At 51.3% G+C, this 17,515-nt stretch overlaps 2 protein-coding genes across 2 annotated transcripts in view; both read right to left on the bottom strand.

The window, feature by feature from the left end:
* Positions 1 to 638: 638 nt before the first annotated feature.
* On the bottom strand, positions 639 to 11,401 carry LOC309888258 (olfactory receptor 14C36-like; the record flags this gene model as incomplete). The annotated part of the gene is made up of 2 exons (XM_082780496.1): positions 639 to 1,234; positions 11,077 to 11,401. 2 exons carry the CDS (start codon positions 11,399 to 11,401, stop codon positions 639 to 641), a joined length of 921 nt encoding a protein of 306 aa, XP_082636622.1.
* Positions 11,402 to 14,873: 3,472 nt separating this feature from the next.
* LOC309888259 (olfactory receptor 14C36-like) overlaps positions 14,874 to 17,515 on the bottom strand; it is a gene marked incomplete at both ends in the record, with an annotated part of 130,148 nt that continues 127,506 nt past the window's right edge. The window contains one exon of the mRNA XM_082780497.1: positions 14,874 to 14,915. Coding sequence (XP_082636623.1) covers positions 14,874 to 14,915 — 42 coding nt within the window. The remainder of the gene's footprint in view (positions 14,916 to 17,515) is intronic.

The raw sequence follows: 17,515 nt of genomic DNA on the forward strand, positions 1-17,515 counted from the left end.
TCTCTGGACTCTCTCGAGCACCTCGATGTCCTTCTTGTAGCGAGGGGCCCAAAACTGAACACAGTACTCGAGGTGCGGCCTCACCAGAGCTGAGTACAGGGGGACAATCACCTCCCTAGCCCTGCTGGTCACACTTTTCCTGATACAAGCCAGGATGCCGTTGGCCTTCTTGGCCACCTGAGCACACTGCTGGCTCATATTCAGCCGACTATCCACCATCACTCCCAGGTCCTTCTCTGCCTGGCAGCTCTCCAACCATTCCTCTCCCAGCCTGTAGCTCTGCTTGGGGTTATTGTGCCCCAGGTGCAGGACCCAGCACTTGGCCTTGTTAAACTTCATGCAGTTGACCTCAGCCCATCGGTGCAGCCTATCCAGATCCTCCTGCAGAGCTTTCCTACCCTCAAGCAGATCGACACACGCACCTAACTTGGTGTCATCTGCAAACTTACTGAGGGTGCACTCGATGCCCTCGTCCAGATCATCGATGAAGATATTAAAGAGGACTGGCCCCAGTACCGAGCCCTGGGGGACGCCACTAGTGACTGGCCTCCAACTGGACTTGGCTCCATTCACAAAGCTCACAAACTGCCTGAGATTAACGTTAGTAAAACCAGAAAAGTGAGATAGCCAATTTATTGCTAAGTAAATAGAATCAGTTTTTTCAGTGTGGCTTTCAGCTCCTGGTTCCTCATGCTGTAGATGAGGGGGTTCAGTGCTGGAGGCAGCACCGAGTACAGAACTGCCATCACCATGTCCAAGGATGGAGAGGAGATGGAGGGCGGCTTCAGGTAGGCAAACATGACAGTGCTGACAAACAGGGAGACCACGACCAGGTGAGGGAGGCACGTGGAAAAGGCTTTGTGCCGGCCCTGCTCAGAGGGCATCCTCAGCACTGCCCTGAAGATCTGCACATAGGACAACACAATGAAAACAAAACAACCAAAGCCTAAAGAAACATTAAATGCAAGTGCCCCGACTTCCCTGAGGTAGGCATCTGAACAGGAGAGCTTGAGGATCTGGGGGATTTCACAGAAGAACTGGTCCACAACATTGCTGTGGCAGAGGGGAAGGGAAAATGTGTTGGCCGTGTGCAGGACAGCATTGAGAAAGCCACTGCCCCAGGCAGCTGCTGCCATCTGGGCACAGGCTCTGCTGCCCAGGAGGCTCCCGTAGTACAGGGGCTTGCAGATGGCAACGTAGCGGTCATAGGCCATGACAGTGAGGAGATAGTACTCTGAACAAAACAAGAAGACCGAAAAGAAGACCTGAGCAGCACACCCTTGATAGGAGATTGCCCTGGTGTCCCAGAGGGCATTGGCCATGGCTTTGGGCAGAGTGGTGGAGATGCAGCCCAGGTCAAGGAGGGTGAGGTTGAGGAGGAAGAAGTACATGGGGGTGTGGAGGTGGTGGTGGCAGGCTACGGCGCTGAGGATGAGGCTGTTGCCCAGGAGGGCAGCCAGGTAGATGCCCAGGAAGAGCGCGAAGTGCAGGAGCTGCAGCTCGCGCGTGTCTGCGAATGCCAGCAGGAGGAACTCGCTCACAGAGCTGATGTTGGGCATTTGCTGACTTTGGACATGGACACTGCCAAATGAGAAAAAAAATATAAATAGAGTGTCACAAGTAATGTCTGTTAGCATAATTCAGTTAATTCACAGTGAAAGCCTTAAATTACCTGTTTCAAGAGGACCTTTGTCTGTCTCCCTGTCTGGAGCCCTGCTCTGTGCTTGCTGAATGTCCTGTACACTGCAGCCTCCTCTGCCCAGCAGCTCCCAATGAGCCTACTCTGCTCCATTCGAGGTTCCAAGAGGGAAGGTTCCTGGGCAGTGGCTCCCTCTGCTGAGTGAGGGGTGTTTGGCTGTGTGACTCTGTGTGCATCTTCCCTGTTCAATACCCAGGAGACAAAACCAGCAGGTGGATCATGCGTGTCTGGGCAGAGAAAACAGGAAGCATCTCCTCCTGCTTCACCCTTCGTGCACAGCACTCCCTGTCAGAATCAGGCACCACCAGCTGGCACCCTGGGCAAGGGAGAGAAGCAGGCATGGGCAGGCAGGGCGGACCCAACCCAGTGCAGAGGCTGTGGTGTTGGTGAGGTAGAGCCTGTCCTCACAGCCCTGTGCCATCTACCCTGCACAGACAGCAGAGGGACAAGAGCTCTGGAGTTTAAGAAGCATTTGGAATGTGCTCCTGGTCATATGGTAGGAGCCTGGGGGCAAGACCTGTGTGGAGCCAGGAGTTGGACTCGATGATCCCTGTGGGTCCCTTCCAACTCAGGATATTTTATGATTCTCCGATTCTGTGCCTTCTTCCGCAGAGGAAGGTAGAGGGGGTCTGTAGCAAATGTGTCTACTGACACAGAGATTTAGGGTTCAGACACCCCATATTCTCAGCCCCCCAGGTTATACATGCCGTGACAGAAGCTGTGAGGGGAAGAGAGGAGACCAGGGGCTGCTGCGAGGAAGGCGCCTGCACTGCAGGGGATGGCAGGGAGGGAGCAGCTCCCTCTCACTGCCTGCCCATGTCCCTGCTGCCTGCAGTTGTCCCTGCCAGCAGCTCTTTCTCTGTCCCCACGGCTCCTCCCGTCCATGCTCACAGCCCCCATCCCACCTGCTGTGTGCCCAGCTCTGCCCTGCAGAAACCTCCTGGGGATGGGGACAGCTCCGGGGACATCTCCCTGTCTGCAGCTCCTAAAGAACAGCTCAGAAAAGTCCTGGTGCAGTCTGTAAGCAGAGAAGGGAAGGGATATTCTCAGGTTCATCACTAACCTATGTCTCGGTTCAAGGCAATAGGAAGCTAAGTCACCTGTGCAAATCCAACCACTCTGTTAACACAGAGCCTGCCCCACAATCAAAGCAGGAAGAGACAGGCAGAGAGTGCAGAAAGTGCCTTCTCTTTGCAGGCATCCCCTGTCCTGCCCTTCCTCTGCCCAAGCCCCTGGGCTCCCTGGGCAGGCTGAGTGCTGAGCCTGGCAGGCAGCAGAGGCCCTGCCCCGGCACACAGCCCCTGGGGCACAGCAGGGAGGGACCCTGCTCTGCACCACAGCCCTGGGCAGCCCTGCAGCTGCCCTGCAGCACCTTCTCCTTCACACTGCACAAGCCACACGAGACATCCTGGCAGCTCCTGGCCAGGCAGAGACACCCCGCATCCAGGTGCCCCTTCCAGGAACCTGCCCTGCACTGTCTGGCAGGAAGAGACTTACTGTGGACAGAGCTGTGAAGGTTTCTCCTGCACTGAGCTCTCCTCTACCTGCACCCTCCAGGCTGCCTGGAATCCCTTCCTGCCTGGGTGCCTGTGGTCAGAGCCCCCAGCCCGGCTGCGCTGTGCAGAGGAGCTGCTCCTGGCCACAGCTGTCTCTCTGCACCACGGCCCTCTTGCCACAAGCTCTCTCAGTCCCATGAGCCCGGCCCAGCTCAGCAGCACAGCACCAGCCCAAGGCACTGCAATCACCCCTCTGGGGGCTTTGCTGATGAGCCCATGAACCTCAGGCACTCAGAGACAATTGAAGACATCTCTCCAGAAGTCCAAGTCAGAGGCAAGTTTCCTGCAGTGTCCCCCTGAGGGCCAGCACTCACACAGCCTCCCTTGGAGCTCGTTAGAGCAGAACCCTGGAGGCAGTGAGGACAAGGAGACAAAGGCAATGTGAAGGTGACACTGATGTGGAGGAAAACTGGATGTGTGTCACCAAGCACAAGGGCCAGGCCTTGACCCCTGTCCTCTGGGTAGGGAGATCCTTTCCCTTGACAGGTTGCTCAGGGCTCTTTGTGGGGCAGTAGGAGATGGGGATGTGCATGGCCAAGTGCAGGAGAATGGTACGACCCCTGCCTGGTTCATGGTTGGGGATGAGGAGGCAATGAGGCCCTGGTGTTTCAACGATCAGCTGTCTGCTCATGCGCCTCAGTGGCAGAGACAGTAGCAATAGCCATGGACACAAAGACCTGGGTTCCTTTTGGGACTTTAAGCCTTGCCACAGCCTTCTATCCTGTCTACACCTGACCATTTAAAGGACTCCCAGTCCTGCACACCTTTCACTGCTGGCTGCAGACCCGTGTCCATGTGGTGTCACACCAGATCAGAGCTGAGTCTGATAACTCAGATTTTCTTGGTGGCCGTGCTCCTCGTAAGGCAGCTCTGTAGGAAGGTGGCCTGGTTCCTGGTGAGCAGGCACCACTGCTCGTATGGCATCCCATGTGGTTCCCAGGCCCTCCTCCTCCTGCGCACTGCTCTCTCAACAGGGTCCCAGGCTACCCTGATGTGTGGGTTACTCTTCCTCTGGTGCAGTACTGGGTTCTTCTCCTTCTAAATGTCAAGAGGTTTCTGTAGGCAAAATCCTGCAGTTTCTCAAGGTTCGCCCACACTGATGCTCCATTCTGTCAGCTCTTCATGTCTGCAGGCAGACAGTTCAACCTTGCTGTGATTGTGCTATCTCTGAGAAGACAGCAGCATCAAGAGTTGCAGGAAAGTTTGGATAACACAAGTATAATCAGTTGAATGGAATTGCAGCACAGAGCCACAGAAGGGTAGGGGATGGAAGGCTGCCGGGTCCCACATTTACTGCAATTTCTTCTCATGCATGTTGTCAATTTGTCTGGAGCAGTGTCCTAAATGTTTGGGGCTCTGCAAGTGAAAATTGGAAGGGCCAAAACCCAGCTGGAGCTCAATCCAGCTATGACTGCCAAAGACAATAAACACTGCTTATAGAAATACTTTAAAAAAGGAGGATTAAGGAGAATCATCATCCTTTATTGGATGTGGGGGAAATCTTGTAATGATCTCGAGATAAGGTAAAGGCTGAGGTACTTAATTCCTTCTTTACCTCTGACTCTACCAGCAAGACCAGTTGTTTCCCTGGACATTTTTTCCTCCTCAAGACCAGTGCCAACTTTCCAGGGCACGCTTCGTGGTTGTTTCTCCTCTCCTTCTCTTTCCTACCACCAAAGAAAGCTCCATCAGAGTGGAAACCACTCCTGAAGTAGGCATCCCAACTCAGCAGGCTCCTTGCGGCCTCTCAGCCAAGCAGACACAAGTCACCTCAGCAGCAGCTTCCAAGCCAGGGGCCTGCTGCTGGCCTTGCAGCTTCTTGGCTACACACAGCCAAGCCTTGTGCCTGCTGCTGCCCAGTCATGGACTCAAGCAGAAGGGACAGGACAACCCATGTTGGGGCCTTCCTTCTGCCTGGGTCCTTCTGGGTCTGGAGGCAGAGGGGATCCCCCAGTCAGCATGCCAAGCAAGTGCCTTGTGCTGGCCTAGCAGGGCCACTGCCAGAAGTCAGCCCAAAAGTGCAGCTCCCAGGTAGAAGTCAAGTGTGACCTGCCACCTCCAGACACAAGTGACCTCACAATCCCTTTCCATGACATGTTCCTGCTGCTGTGCTATCAGCTGCAGAGACAGAAGTGGCCTCACAGTCCCTGCCACAGTCACATTGCTCCTACTGGGGCAGGAGATCCTGAGGCAGAGCTGAGCTCCTCAGAGCATTCCCACCCATCTCCTCCTTGTGGCCCACAAGCTGATCAGATCCATGGCCCCTCACATTCATTTGGAGTTAGGGTTTGGTTTAGGTCTCTTAAGCAGTTTTCTAGTGTTAAATAGACCATTTTAATGCTAGTATTAAGGGCAGAGATCAGAGTGATTAAGAGAGTAAGAGCTAGGGGAAGCAGCTATGGGCTGAGTTTTGTCTTCTAGGGATATGTTGAGGTCACTCATTAGAGTAGTGGATTCCTGTCAGGGTGCTGAATAGCATTTAGGTTTCGGAAAGAAGTTTACAGGTTGAAGCTGGACGAATTGCCTTGTATGTCTATTTTAAGTCATGGTTACATCTGCATCAGCATAACCTGAACCCTCTTACCTCTACAAAATCCTTAATTTCAGCTGGTCAAGCCCCTATTCCCTCCTCTCAGTCTCACATTTCTCCTGGCCAGGCTTCTCCTGATTTCTCCATATCAGTTATCTTTTTAGGGGCATGCTTATGATGCCTTTCATGATCTTAGACTATCTGTCACTGCTATTTTGGCTACTCTATTTCTGAGAAAAGTGGCACTTAAGACACGATGGAAAGGACACAAAACTCCATCAGAGCACCCTGCACAATGTGCCCAGCAGCTCTGCAGTGCCACAAAAGTGCGGTTCCTGCCTACAAGTTTTCTTTCCAGAATGGCTCCTATGGCTCCAGGGTAACTTTTCGCAGGCACTCACTTCCCCAGACCACACCACTCTTGCCCACATGCCCCACGTGTCTCTCCAAGCCTCCCCTCTGCCCCTGCAGTAGTGGCACCTCAGCGCAGCAGGTTGGTGCATCTCCAGGCTCAGGGGTGTTTCCTGAGGGCCTGCCCTGTGTGGGGAGTGGTGGGGAGGAAGAGAGCAAGGTCATCTCCTGGGGCATGGCTGAGCACAGCCCAGCCATCCTGCACCGTGGGCAGGCCCCTGCTCCCAGGCTGAGGCACACATACAAGGTGGACACTTGTCCATCGGTCCAGCTTCACACAGGGACCTTAAGCCCTGTCCCAGTCCCAAGATTGGGCTACTTCTCCACCCACAGACATATACTGCTTTCCATCTGGGGACTCAGGCAGGACTTTAAGGATCTGCAAAAGCCCTGAGTGTCCTTGTTTCTCACAGCCTTCTCACAAGTCTTTCTCCTGGCCCTCCCCACTGCCCAGCACTGCCTCTCAGTTGGCAGTCGGTGACCCTTCAGAAGGGCCTCTGGGCTTCCTCAATTGTCCTGGTGTCTATTAGCACTATCTTGACTCCTTCCAGACCTTCTTCTCCATTGTGGGTATGATGACTCATGGCTGGGACAGAGTTTCTCTCTGCAGATCAGGCCCTGTGGTGCTGTGTTTTTGATATGTGACCAGAACAGTGTTGGTCACCCGTGGTTGCACAGCATCAAGGCCTTCTCGGCTTCTCACTCTGCCCCAGGAGACAGTTGGCTGCATGAGGGCAAGAGGCTGGGAGGAGAACCTGCAGTGACAGCTGATCCAGCCTGAGCAGTCTGAGCAGCCCATGCACTCCTCAGATTCACCTTGTTTGTTACCTGAAACGACCTTGCACAGTCATTTTATGAGGTTCTAATCACTACCCACTGAGCACCCTGTCCCTGAAGATCCCCTGACATCTCCTGGAAGCTCCAGATTCCTCTCCAGGCTGACATCGGCCATCAGCCCCACTGCAGGGGGCACAGTCCCATGCAGATGAGTCCAAGACCAGTTGTCATCCCCTTAGGCAAGTGCTGCCACAACAGGAGTACTTAGTCCTGCCCTTGTTTCCGCACAAACCACCCTGGGACTTTCATCCTGTGTCCTTCACTCCATGAAGATCCACAGGAAACAGAAGAGCAGGGAGCAACCCCTTGTCTGTGTTCCTGATAGCACATTTGGAAGAGGTGTCCAGGGTCCTGGGTTTGCCCTGAGCAAGACCCTCTTGTTACTGTGGTGCAAGCAGGGAGGCAGCTGTGACCCACGGCTGCACAGTGCCTGCTGCTGCCTGCAGCCACAGGGATGCCACTGTAGAGACAACAGGACTGTCACCAAGGTACAGGAGATATCAGGGCTTACCCAGAAAAAAAGAAGCACGTTGTGGAAAGCAAAAGAGAATAGCAGTGACAAGGCCATGTCCTGCTGCTGGCCATGGCCATGGCTCCAGGGAAGCAGCAGCCCCGACCCAAAGGCAGCAGAGAGGCAGAGCCCAGCGGGCAGGGAGGGGCAGCCGCGAGGACCACCGGGGCTTCTCCTGCATGTGGCAGCTGGGCTCTTGGCCCTGAGCCCCTCCTGCATGCTGGGGCTGCTACCCTAAATCCAGAGGAGATGGGAAGAGACGGCAGCTGACACCAACAAAGTGCACAGCTTCTTTATTCTATTTATCCACAGAGAACCCAGTTCTGTATGTATATTAGATGATTGCGTGACAGATAATAAAATAATTAATAGGCAGGATGACACAAGTAGAATTCAGTCAAAATCACAAGTTTAAGAAATAATTTTAAAAATAATAAAAGAATTACAAGCTGTTGTATGCAGAGGTTTTTCAGAAAATCTGTCTGTCCTGTTCGTTTTATAGGCACATTATTGATGCCAAAATAGCATGTGTCCAAAGAGTTTCCACAAGGCTTTCCTGAGCTCCCAGTTCCTCATGCCATAGATGAGGGGATTCACTGCTATAGGCACCACCATGTACAGAACTGTCACGGAATATTCTCTACAGGGGCTACTTGCAGTGCTACAGCTCATTTCTCTGACCCAGCCACAGGAGCCGGAGCAGCTGCAGGAGCAGGAGCTGGAGCGGCTGCAGGGTCCATCATAGGGGTAGGAGTGGCCGCTGGGTCTGTCACAGGACTTGGAGTGGCTGCAAGGTCTGTCACTAAGTTGGTAGTAGTATCAGCTGCAGCTTGATAGGCGTGGGCCAGATCCCAGCACACTACAGTGATTTGTGTCACTTTGGAACTGCCAGAATCATGACACCCTTTTTTCAAGCATTCTACCCATTTTTTAGGATTTTGCAGTTGTTCAGGGGAGAATTTCCAAAACATTGGAGGTGCCCACTGCTCTAGAAACCTGCCCGTATCCTCCCACACTCCCTGTCACTCACAACTATCCCGCCTCAGGACAGAGCTCTGGATAAAATTCCTAAGTGGTTGTTTAACCTTAAACAAAACCTGAAACACATTCAGGAGACATAACAACAAGAACATGCTGGTCTGAGTATCCCAAGGATATTCAACATCTTGGAGAACTATCGTACCAAGCTCGGAGGATAAGAGGGAGGTGAAGGAGAAAGGAAGGTTAAATGTCTCCTTCTTTCCCCAGATAGGCTCCCTGACAAAAAAAAAAAAAAAAAAAAAAAAAAAAAAAAAAAAGGCAATAGGTGTAATTGCTAATAGTTTCCATGATATGGTTTCCAAAGTATAGAGTTGACGACAGCACTGAGTACAAATACCAGGTTAGGGTCATGACCAGAAATTTCATCATATCATAAGCCACTGTTACACCGCACAGTACCATAACAATTTTAAACCAGGGCCTGGAAAGGATAAACAGCATGACAGGGAGCACATACAGAAAGTAATGTGCTATAAAACAGTTTGGAAAACAGGTGCAGCAGACTTGATATTAAAGCAATCAGCATTGTGACTAGCAACTATTATGCAGGTCTAATACTTTTACTAATTTTAGTTTAACACATTCTGGTCAGATATGTCGTTATCTCAATGCTTCGAGCCCCACGTTGGGTGCTAAAAAGGATTGTTGTGGTTTAACCCAGCTGGCAGCTAAACACCATGCAACCATTAGCTCACCCTCCCCTCTGCCTCTCTGGGATGGGGGAGAGAAACGGGAAAGTGAAGCCTGAGAGGTGAGATAAAGACAGTTTATTAAGACAGGAAAATAATAATAATAATAATAATAATAATAATACAATGATGATAATAGTACTACTACTAATAATATGTACAAACAAGTGATGCACAATGCAATTGCTCACCACCCGCTGACCGATGCCCAGCTTAACCCCAAGCAGTCCGGCCCCCTCCCCCCGGCTAGCCACCCCTATATATTGTTTAGCATGACGTCAGATGGTATGGAATACCCCTTTGGCTAGTTCGGGTCACCTGTCCTGGGTCTGTCCCCTCACAGCTCTTACTGCACCTTCAGCCTGCCTGTTGGCAGGACAGAGCAAAAGTCTGAGGTGTCCTTGGCTTGGTATAAGCACTGCTCTGCAACAATGAAAACATCGGGGTGTTATCAGCACTCTTCTCATCCTAAGCCAAAACACAGCATTCCACCAGCTACTAGGAAGAAAATTAATTCTGTTCTAACTGAAACCAGGACATGGTTTAACCCGGCTGGCAGCTAAACACCACGCAACCATTAGCTCACCCTCCCCTCTGCCTCTCTGGGATGGGGGAGAGAAACGGGAAAGTGAAGCCTGAGAGGTGAGATAAAGACAGTTTATTAAGACAGGAAAATAATAATAACAATAATAACAACAACAATGATTATAATAGAGCTACTACTAATAATGTGTACAAACAAGTGATGCAGAGTGCAATTGCTCACCACCTGCAAACCGAAGCCCAGCCTAACCCCGAGCAGTCCAGCCCTCCCACCCCTGCTAGCCACCCCTATATATTGTTTAGCATGACGTCAGATGGTATGGAATATCCCTTTGGCTAGTTTGGGTCAGCTGTTCTGGGTCTGTCCCCTCCAGGCTCTTACTGCACCCCCAGCCTGCCCGCTGGCATGACAGAGTGAGAAGCTGAAAAGTCCTTGGCTTGGTGTAAGCACTGCTCTGCAACAATTAAAACATCAGCATGTCATCAGCACTCTTCTTCTCATCCTAATCCAAAACATAGCACCCTACCAGCAACTAGGAGGAAAATTAACACTATCCGAACTGAAACAAGGACAAATGCTATACCTCGATGTCACAAATTGCCTGATATTAACTTGAGTTAAACTAGAAAAGTGAGATAGCCAATTTATTGTTAAGTAAATATTACCACTAGAATCAGTTTCTTCAGTGTAGTTTTCAGCTCTTGGTTCCTCATGCTATAGATGAGGGGGTTCACTGCTGGAGGTACCACTGAGTACAGGAATGACACCATCAGGTCCAAGGATGGGGAAGAGATGGAGGGAGGCTTCAAGTAGGCAAATATGGCAGTGCTGACAAACAGGGAGACCACAGCCAGATGAGGGAGGCACGTGGAAAAAGCTTTGTGCTTGCCCTGCTCAGAGGGCATCCTCAGCACTGCCCTGAAGATCTGCACATAGGACAGCACAATGAAAACAAAACAAACTAATGCTAAACATGCACTAACCACAAGAAGTCTAATTTCCTTTAGGTAGTCTGAATCTGAGCAGGAGAGCTTGAGGATGTGGGGGATTTCACAGAAGAACTGGTCCACAGCATTGCCTTGGCAGAGGGGCAGGGAAAAAGCAGTGGTAGTCTGCAGAAGAGCATCAAGAAAGCCACTGCCCCAGGCAGCTGCTGCCATCTGGGCACAAGCTCTGCTGCCCACGAGGCTCTCGTAGTGCAGGGGCTTGCAGATGGCAACGTAGCGGTCGTAGGCCATGGCAGTGAGAATAAAATATTCTGCTGATATAAAGAAGAGAAAGAAAAAGACCTGTGCAGCACAGCCTTGATAGGAGATGGCCCTGGTGTCCCAGAGGGCATTGGCCATGGCTTTGGGCAGAGTGGTGGAGATGCAGCCCAGGTCCAGGAGGGCGAGGTTGAGGAGGAAGAAGTGCATGGGGGTGTGGAGGCGGTGGTGGCAGGCTACGGCGCTGAGGATGAGGCCGTTGCCCAGGAGGGCAGCCAGGTAGATGCCCAGGAAGAGCGCAAAGTGCAGGAGCTGCAGCTCACGTGTGTCTGCAAATGCCAGCAGCAGGAACTCGCTCACAGAGCTGATGTTGGGCATTCTCTGACATTGGACACTGTTGTCTGTTGAAGAGGAGAAGGCAGAAAAATGTTAGTTCACACTTCTCTGAGGGAGACTTATTGCATGTCTTTGAGCAGACACCAGCCTGAGCATCTCTCTTTACAGCAGAACCTTTCTGCAGCTCTCTTGCTTGAGCTCTGGCTGGTGCTGGTTGAGAGTGGCACTGGGAGCAGGGGCTGCTGTAGGCTGCAGAGGAGTCCGGTCTGCTATACAGCAGGAAGGAATCAGCAATATGGGGGAAGCTCAAGTTCAGTTCACTGGTCAGATCAATGAGCTTTTCATTGTTACTTCAAACAACTTCTCTGAATGCAGAGTTACACAGGCCACTGCCATCAAGTCGTGTTCTAACCTGCCCTCTGTTTGCTGTCTTTGAGCCGCAGGACCATCCAGCTCATGAGTTTCCTTGAGAAGAAACTGGAGACAACTGAGAGCAGAGAAGCCCCAGTCCAAGTGCAGATGGACAGAAACTTCACCTGAGGTGAAGTTCTCACACAGACAGGGCTTGGAAGCATCCCTGTCTGAGCTCTACCTTCTCTTCTATCCCTGCCTGCCCCACAGCCCATGGGCTGCAGGGCAAGAGGAGGCTAGGGAGGGGCTGCACTGCAGGGCATGGCCGTGAGGTGCCCGAATCCCCCCTGCCACGGCGTTTCTGCCAACAGCTCCATCTGGCCACCTGCCCCTCTCTCTGCTGCCTGCAGCTGTCCCTGCCGGGACCGGTGCTCTGTGCCCACCTCTTCTTTCCCCCTGCCTGTGCTCACAGACCCCATCCCACTTGGCTGTGCTCAGCACTGCCCTGCAGCACCCTGCCACCAACAGGGCCCTGCCAAGGGGCACCTCCGTGGCTGCAGGAGCTATGGGGCAGCTGACAGAGAGCCTGGCATGGCCAGCCAGGGCAGGGTGTTCTGGGCTGACCGGGGGCACCTGCCTTAGGGCACTGCAAGGGGCTTCTGCCAGACTTCCTCCCCTCGCACTGCAACCCAGCAGGACTCTCAAAGCCTACTGCATTGCCCACTGCCCTCCAAGAAACAAGACCCAGCAGAAGACCCTTCCAGGACCTGCAGCTGCATGGCCCTGCAGCCAGACACTCACCTTGTCAAGGGCTGTGCAGGTTTCTCCTGCAGGCAGCTCTCAGCATCCTCTCACTCACAACTGCCTTCAGCCCCTGTCCCCTTTTCTTCTCTCTGTGTCTGTGCCTCTGTGTCTCTTTCCTGCTGCGCTGTGCAGAGGAGCTGCCCCTGGCCACAGCTGTCTCTCTGCACCACGGCCCTCTTGCCATGAGCTCTCTCTGTCCCACGAGCCTGGCCCAGCTCAGCAGCACAGCACCAGCCCAAGGCACTGCAATCACCCCTCTGGGGGCTTTGCTGATGAGCCCACGAACCTCAGGCACTCAGAGACAATTGAAGACATCTCTCCAGAAGTCCAAGTCAGAGGCAAGTTTCCTGCAGTGTCCCCCTGAGGGCCAGCACTGACACAGCCTCCCTTGGAGCTCGTTAGAGCAGAACAGTGGAGGCAGTGAGGACAAGGAGACAAAGGCAATGTGAAGGTGACACTGAGGTGTAGACAAACTGGATGTGTCTCATCAAGCACAAGGGCCAGGCCTTCACCTCAAGCGCTTGGGAAGGGAGATCCTTTCTCTTCATGTAGTACTTGGGTCTCTTTGTGGGTCAGTAGGAGACGGGGATGTGCATGGCCAAGTGCAGGAGAATGGTATGACCCCTGCCTGCTTCATGCTTGGGGGTGAGGAGGCAATGAGGCCCTGGTGCTTTAACGATCAGCTGTCTCCTCTTTGGCCTCAGTGACAGACACAACAACCATAGCCATGGACACAAAGACATTGGACCTTTTCAGACTTTGAGTCTTGCCATAGCCCTTGCTCCTCTCCAAACCAGGATACCCTAGAGACTCCCAGATCTGTACCTCTTTACTGGCTATTTGTAGACACACGTCTGTGTGGTGTTACACCAGATCTGAGCTGAGTTTGATAACTCGGATCATCTTGGTCACTATGCTCCTCGTAAGGCAGCTCTGTAGGAAGCTGGCCTGGTTCCTGGTGAGCAGGCACCACTGCTCATATGGCATCCCTCGTGGTGCCCAGGCCCTCCTCCTCCTGGGCACTGCTCACTCAGCAGTGTCCCAGTCTGCTCTGATGTGTGGGGTTCCTCTTCCTTTGTTGCACGACTAGGCTCTTCTCTCTGTAAGTGTCAGGAGGGTTCTGAAGGTAAATCCTGGAATTTCTCGTGGTTCCCCCAACCAATGCTGCATTCTGTCAGCAGTTAATGTCTTCAGGAAGATGGCTCACCCTGACTGTGCTGTCTCTCACAAGATAACAGCATCAGCAGTTGCAGGACAGTTTGTATAATACAGGAGTAACTAGTTGAATGGATTTCCAGCACAAACTTAGTGAAGGTTAGAGGATGGAAAGTTGCCAGGTTCCACCTTTTCTTTGCTTCTTTCCATCCATGCAGTCATTTTGTGTAGAATTGAATCCTGAATGTCATGAAGTTGTGCAGGGACAAATTCAGAATGGCCAAATCCCAACTGAAGCTCAATCTGACTATTACCTTCAAAGACATACGCTGCATATTTTTATGTGTAAATACATTAAAAGAAAAAAAAAAAAAAAAAAAAAAGAGCACTTAGGTGAATCTTCATCCTGTATGGGATGTAGGGGGAAGCATATTCACAAGAGTTGAGGAAAAGGCTGAGGTACTTAATGTTCTCTTAATGTTCTCTTTGCCTCAGTTTTCAGCAACATGACCTGTTGTTCTGATACTCAGCCTCCTGAGCTGGTAGGTAGGTACAGGGAGCAGAATGAAGCCTTCATAATGAATGAGGAAATAGTTAGAGCCCTGCTACTGCACAAAGATTTACACACATCTATGGGACCACATGGGATCCACCTGTCACTACCAAGGGAGCTGGCAGGATCACTTCCCAAGTTGCTTTCCATCATTGATCAGCGGTCCTGGCTATCGGGAGAGGGACCAGTAGACTGGTGACTGACAAATATAATGTGCGTCTACAAGGGCTGGAAGGAGGTGTCGGGGAACTACTGGCCTGTCAGTCTGACCAGTGATGAGGAAGTTCATGAAGCAGATTATCTTGAGTACCATCAGGCAACACTTACAAGACTTACACTTACAAGGTGATCAGGCCCAGTCAGTAGGGCTTTATCAAAGTCAGGATCTACTTGACAAATCTGAACTCCTTCTATGACAAGGTGATGCACTCAGCGGATGACGTAACGGCTGTGGCTGTGGTTTATCTGGACCTCAATAAGGATTATGGCACTGTTTCCTACAGCATTCTCCCAGAGAAACTGGCTGCTTGAGGCTTGGACGAGTATATGTTTCCTTGGATTAAAAACACTCTGGATGGCTGGGCCCAAAGAATTGTGGTACATGGAGCTAAATGCAGATGGAGGCCGTTCTCTAGTGGTGACCTCCAGGGTTCAGTTCTGGGGCCAGTTGCCTTTAATATTTTCATCAATGATCTGGACAAGGGGATCGAGTGCACCCTCAGTAAGTTTGCAGACAACACCAAGTTGAGTGGGTGTTGGTCTGCTCGACGGTAGGAGGGCTCTGCAGAGGGTCCTAGATAGGCTGCACCCATGGGCCAAGGCCAAATCTATGAAGATCAACAAGGCTAAGTTCTGGGTCCTGCACTTGGGGCATGACAACCTGATGCAATGCTGGGGAATGGCAGGTGGAATGCTGCCCATTGGAAAGGGTCTTGGGAGTAATGGTTGATAGTGAGATGAATATGAGCCAGCAGTGTGCTCAGGTGGCCAGGAGAGCCAACAGCATGCGGGCTTGTACCAGGAATAGTGTGGTCGGCAGGAGTAGGGAAGTGATTGTGCCTCTGTACTCAGCCCTGGTGAGGTCACACGTCAGGTATTGTGTTTAGCTCTGGGGCCCCCAGAACAAGAAGGACACAGGTCTATTAGAACGAATCCAGAGGAGGGCCACGAGGATGATCAAGGGGCTGGAGCACCTCTCCTCTGAAGACAGGCTGTGGGATTTGGTGTTGTTCAGCCTGGAGAAAAGAAGGCTCTGGTGAGATGTTATAGTGGTCTTCTAATACTTAAAGGGGGTTGTAAGAAGGCTGGGGAGGGACTCTTCATCGAATAGTGTAGTGATAGGACTAGAGGAAATGGTTTTAAACCGAAAGAGGGTAGATTTAGATTAGGTATTAGAAAGAAGTTCTTTACTCAGAGGGTGGTGAGGCACTGCAACAGGCTGCCCAGAGATGTTGTGGATCCCCCCTCACTGGAAGTTTTGAAGGCCAGGTTGGATGGGGCTTTCAGCAACCTGGTCTAGTGGAAGGTGTGTCTGCCCATGGCAGAGGGGTTGGAATGTTGTGATCTTTAAGGTCCTTTCATACCGAAACTACTCTCTGATTCGCTGATTCTGTAGAGCACCATACCAGCTACTAGGAAGAAAAATTAAGTCTATCCCATCTAAAACTCAGACTGTATCCAGCCCTTATTCCGTACCATTGTTCCTATGTCATACTCAGGTCTTACACTTTCTAAATAACTATCACCACTTTTCCTGTCTTTTTATATACACACAGAGATATCTTGCCCTTAGCCTATTTGTGTCCTGGTTTTGGTTAGGATTTAATTAATTTTCAACCTAGTATCATAGAATCATAGTATGGCTTGGGTTGGAAGGGACCTTCAAAATCATCTAACTGAAGTCCTCCCAGATTCCACCCACTAGATCAGGTTGGCCAAGGCCCCATTTGAACACCTCCAGGAATGGAGCATCCACAACTTCTCTGGGCAACCTGTTCCAGTACCTTACTACCCTTACAGTGAAGATTTTCCTCCTAATGTCTAATGTCTAGTCTAAATCTCCCCTTTTTAGTTTAAGATCATTTCCACATCCTCCTGTCATTATCTACCTGAGTAAAGAGTCCTCCATTTTTTTAAAAAAGACCCCTTTAAGTATTGACAAGATGCAAGGAGGTCTCCCTGGAGCCTTCTCTTCTCCAGGCTGAACAAACCTAATTCATAGAATCATAGAGTCATAGAATATCCTAAGTTGGAAGGGACCCTTAAGGATCATCAAGTCCAACTCTTGACACCGCACAGGTCTACCCAAAATTCCTTCAGCCTGTCTTCATGGGAGAGGTGCTCCAGTCCTCTGGTCATCTTTGTAGCTCTCCTCTAGATTCTCTGTAAGAGGTCCACATCTTTCTTGTGCTGGTGGCCCCAAATCTAGACACAGTACTCCAGGTGAGGCCTCAAAAGGGTAGAGCAGAGGGGGGCAGTCACCTGCCTCCACCTGCTGGCCACTCCTCTCTTGATGCAGCCCACGATGCAGTTGGCCTTCTGTGTTGCAAGCGCTCACTGCTGGCTCACGTCAAACCTTTTGTCCACCAGTACCCCAAGTCCTTCCCCACAAGGCTTCTCTCAATGTGTTCTTCTCTCAGTCTGTACTCATGTCCAGGATCGCCCCCACCCCAACCCGGATGCCACAACTTGCACTTGGTCTTGTTCAACCTCATTAAGTTCACGTGGGTCCAGTTCTCAAGCTTGTCCAGGTCCTTCTGGATGGCATCCCTTCCTTCTATTGTATCAACTGCATCACACCGTTTAGGGTTATTTGCAACCTCGCTGAGGGTGCACTCAATCCTACTAAGTCATTGTTGAAGATATTAAACATTTCTGGTCCCAGGACAGACCCCTGAACAACACCGCCCATCACCAGCCTCCACCTAGACATAGAACCATTACCCCTACTCTCTGGTTGTGGCCATCAAGTCAGTTTCTTTTCCACCAGGTAGTCCACCCTTCAAATCCGATATCTTTCCCATTCAGAGAGTAGTATATCATATGGGACCGTGTCCAAGGCCTTACAGAAATCCAAGTAGATGACATCAGTCAGTAGATCATCGTTTTCTAATTGCGCCATGGCTTCCAAATCCTCCTGCTTGTTTCCCATTCTGCATGCATTGGTGTAGAGGCCCATCAGCTGGGCTATGGGCCACATCACCTTTTTAGAGGAGCCCTTCCTAATTCCTATGGGATGATTCACAGGTGTTTCCCTGATATTCGTTAAGGTTATTGGCACTCAGGGGTTCTTC

The sequence above is a fragment of the Aythya marila genome (assembly GCF_965140915.1).
Source record: "Aythya marila genome assembly, chromosome: 28".
Lineage (NCBI taxonomy): Eukaryota > Metazoa > Chordata > Aves > Anseriformes > Anatidae > Aythya > Aythya marila.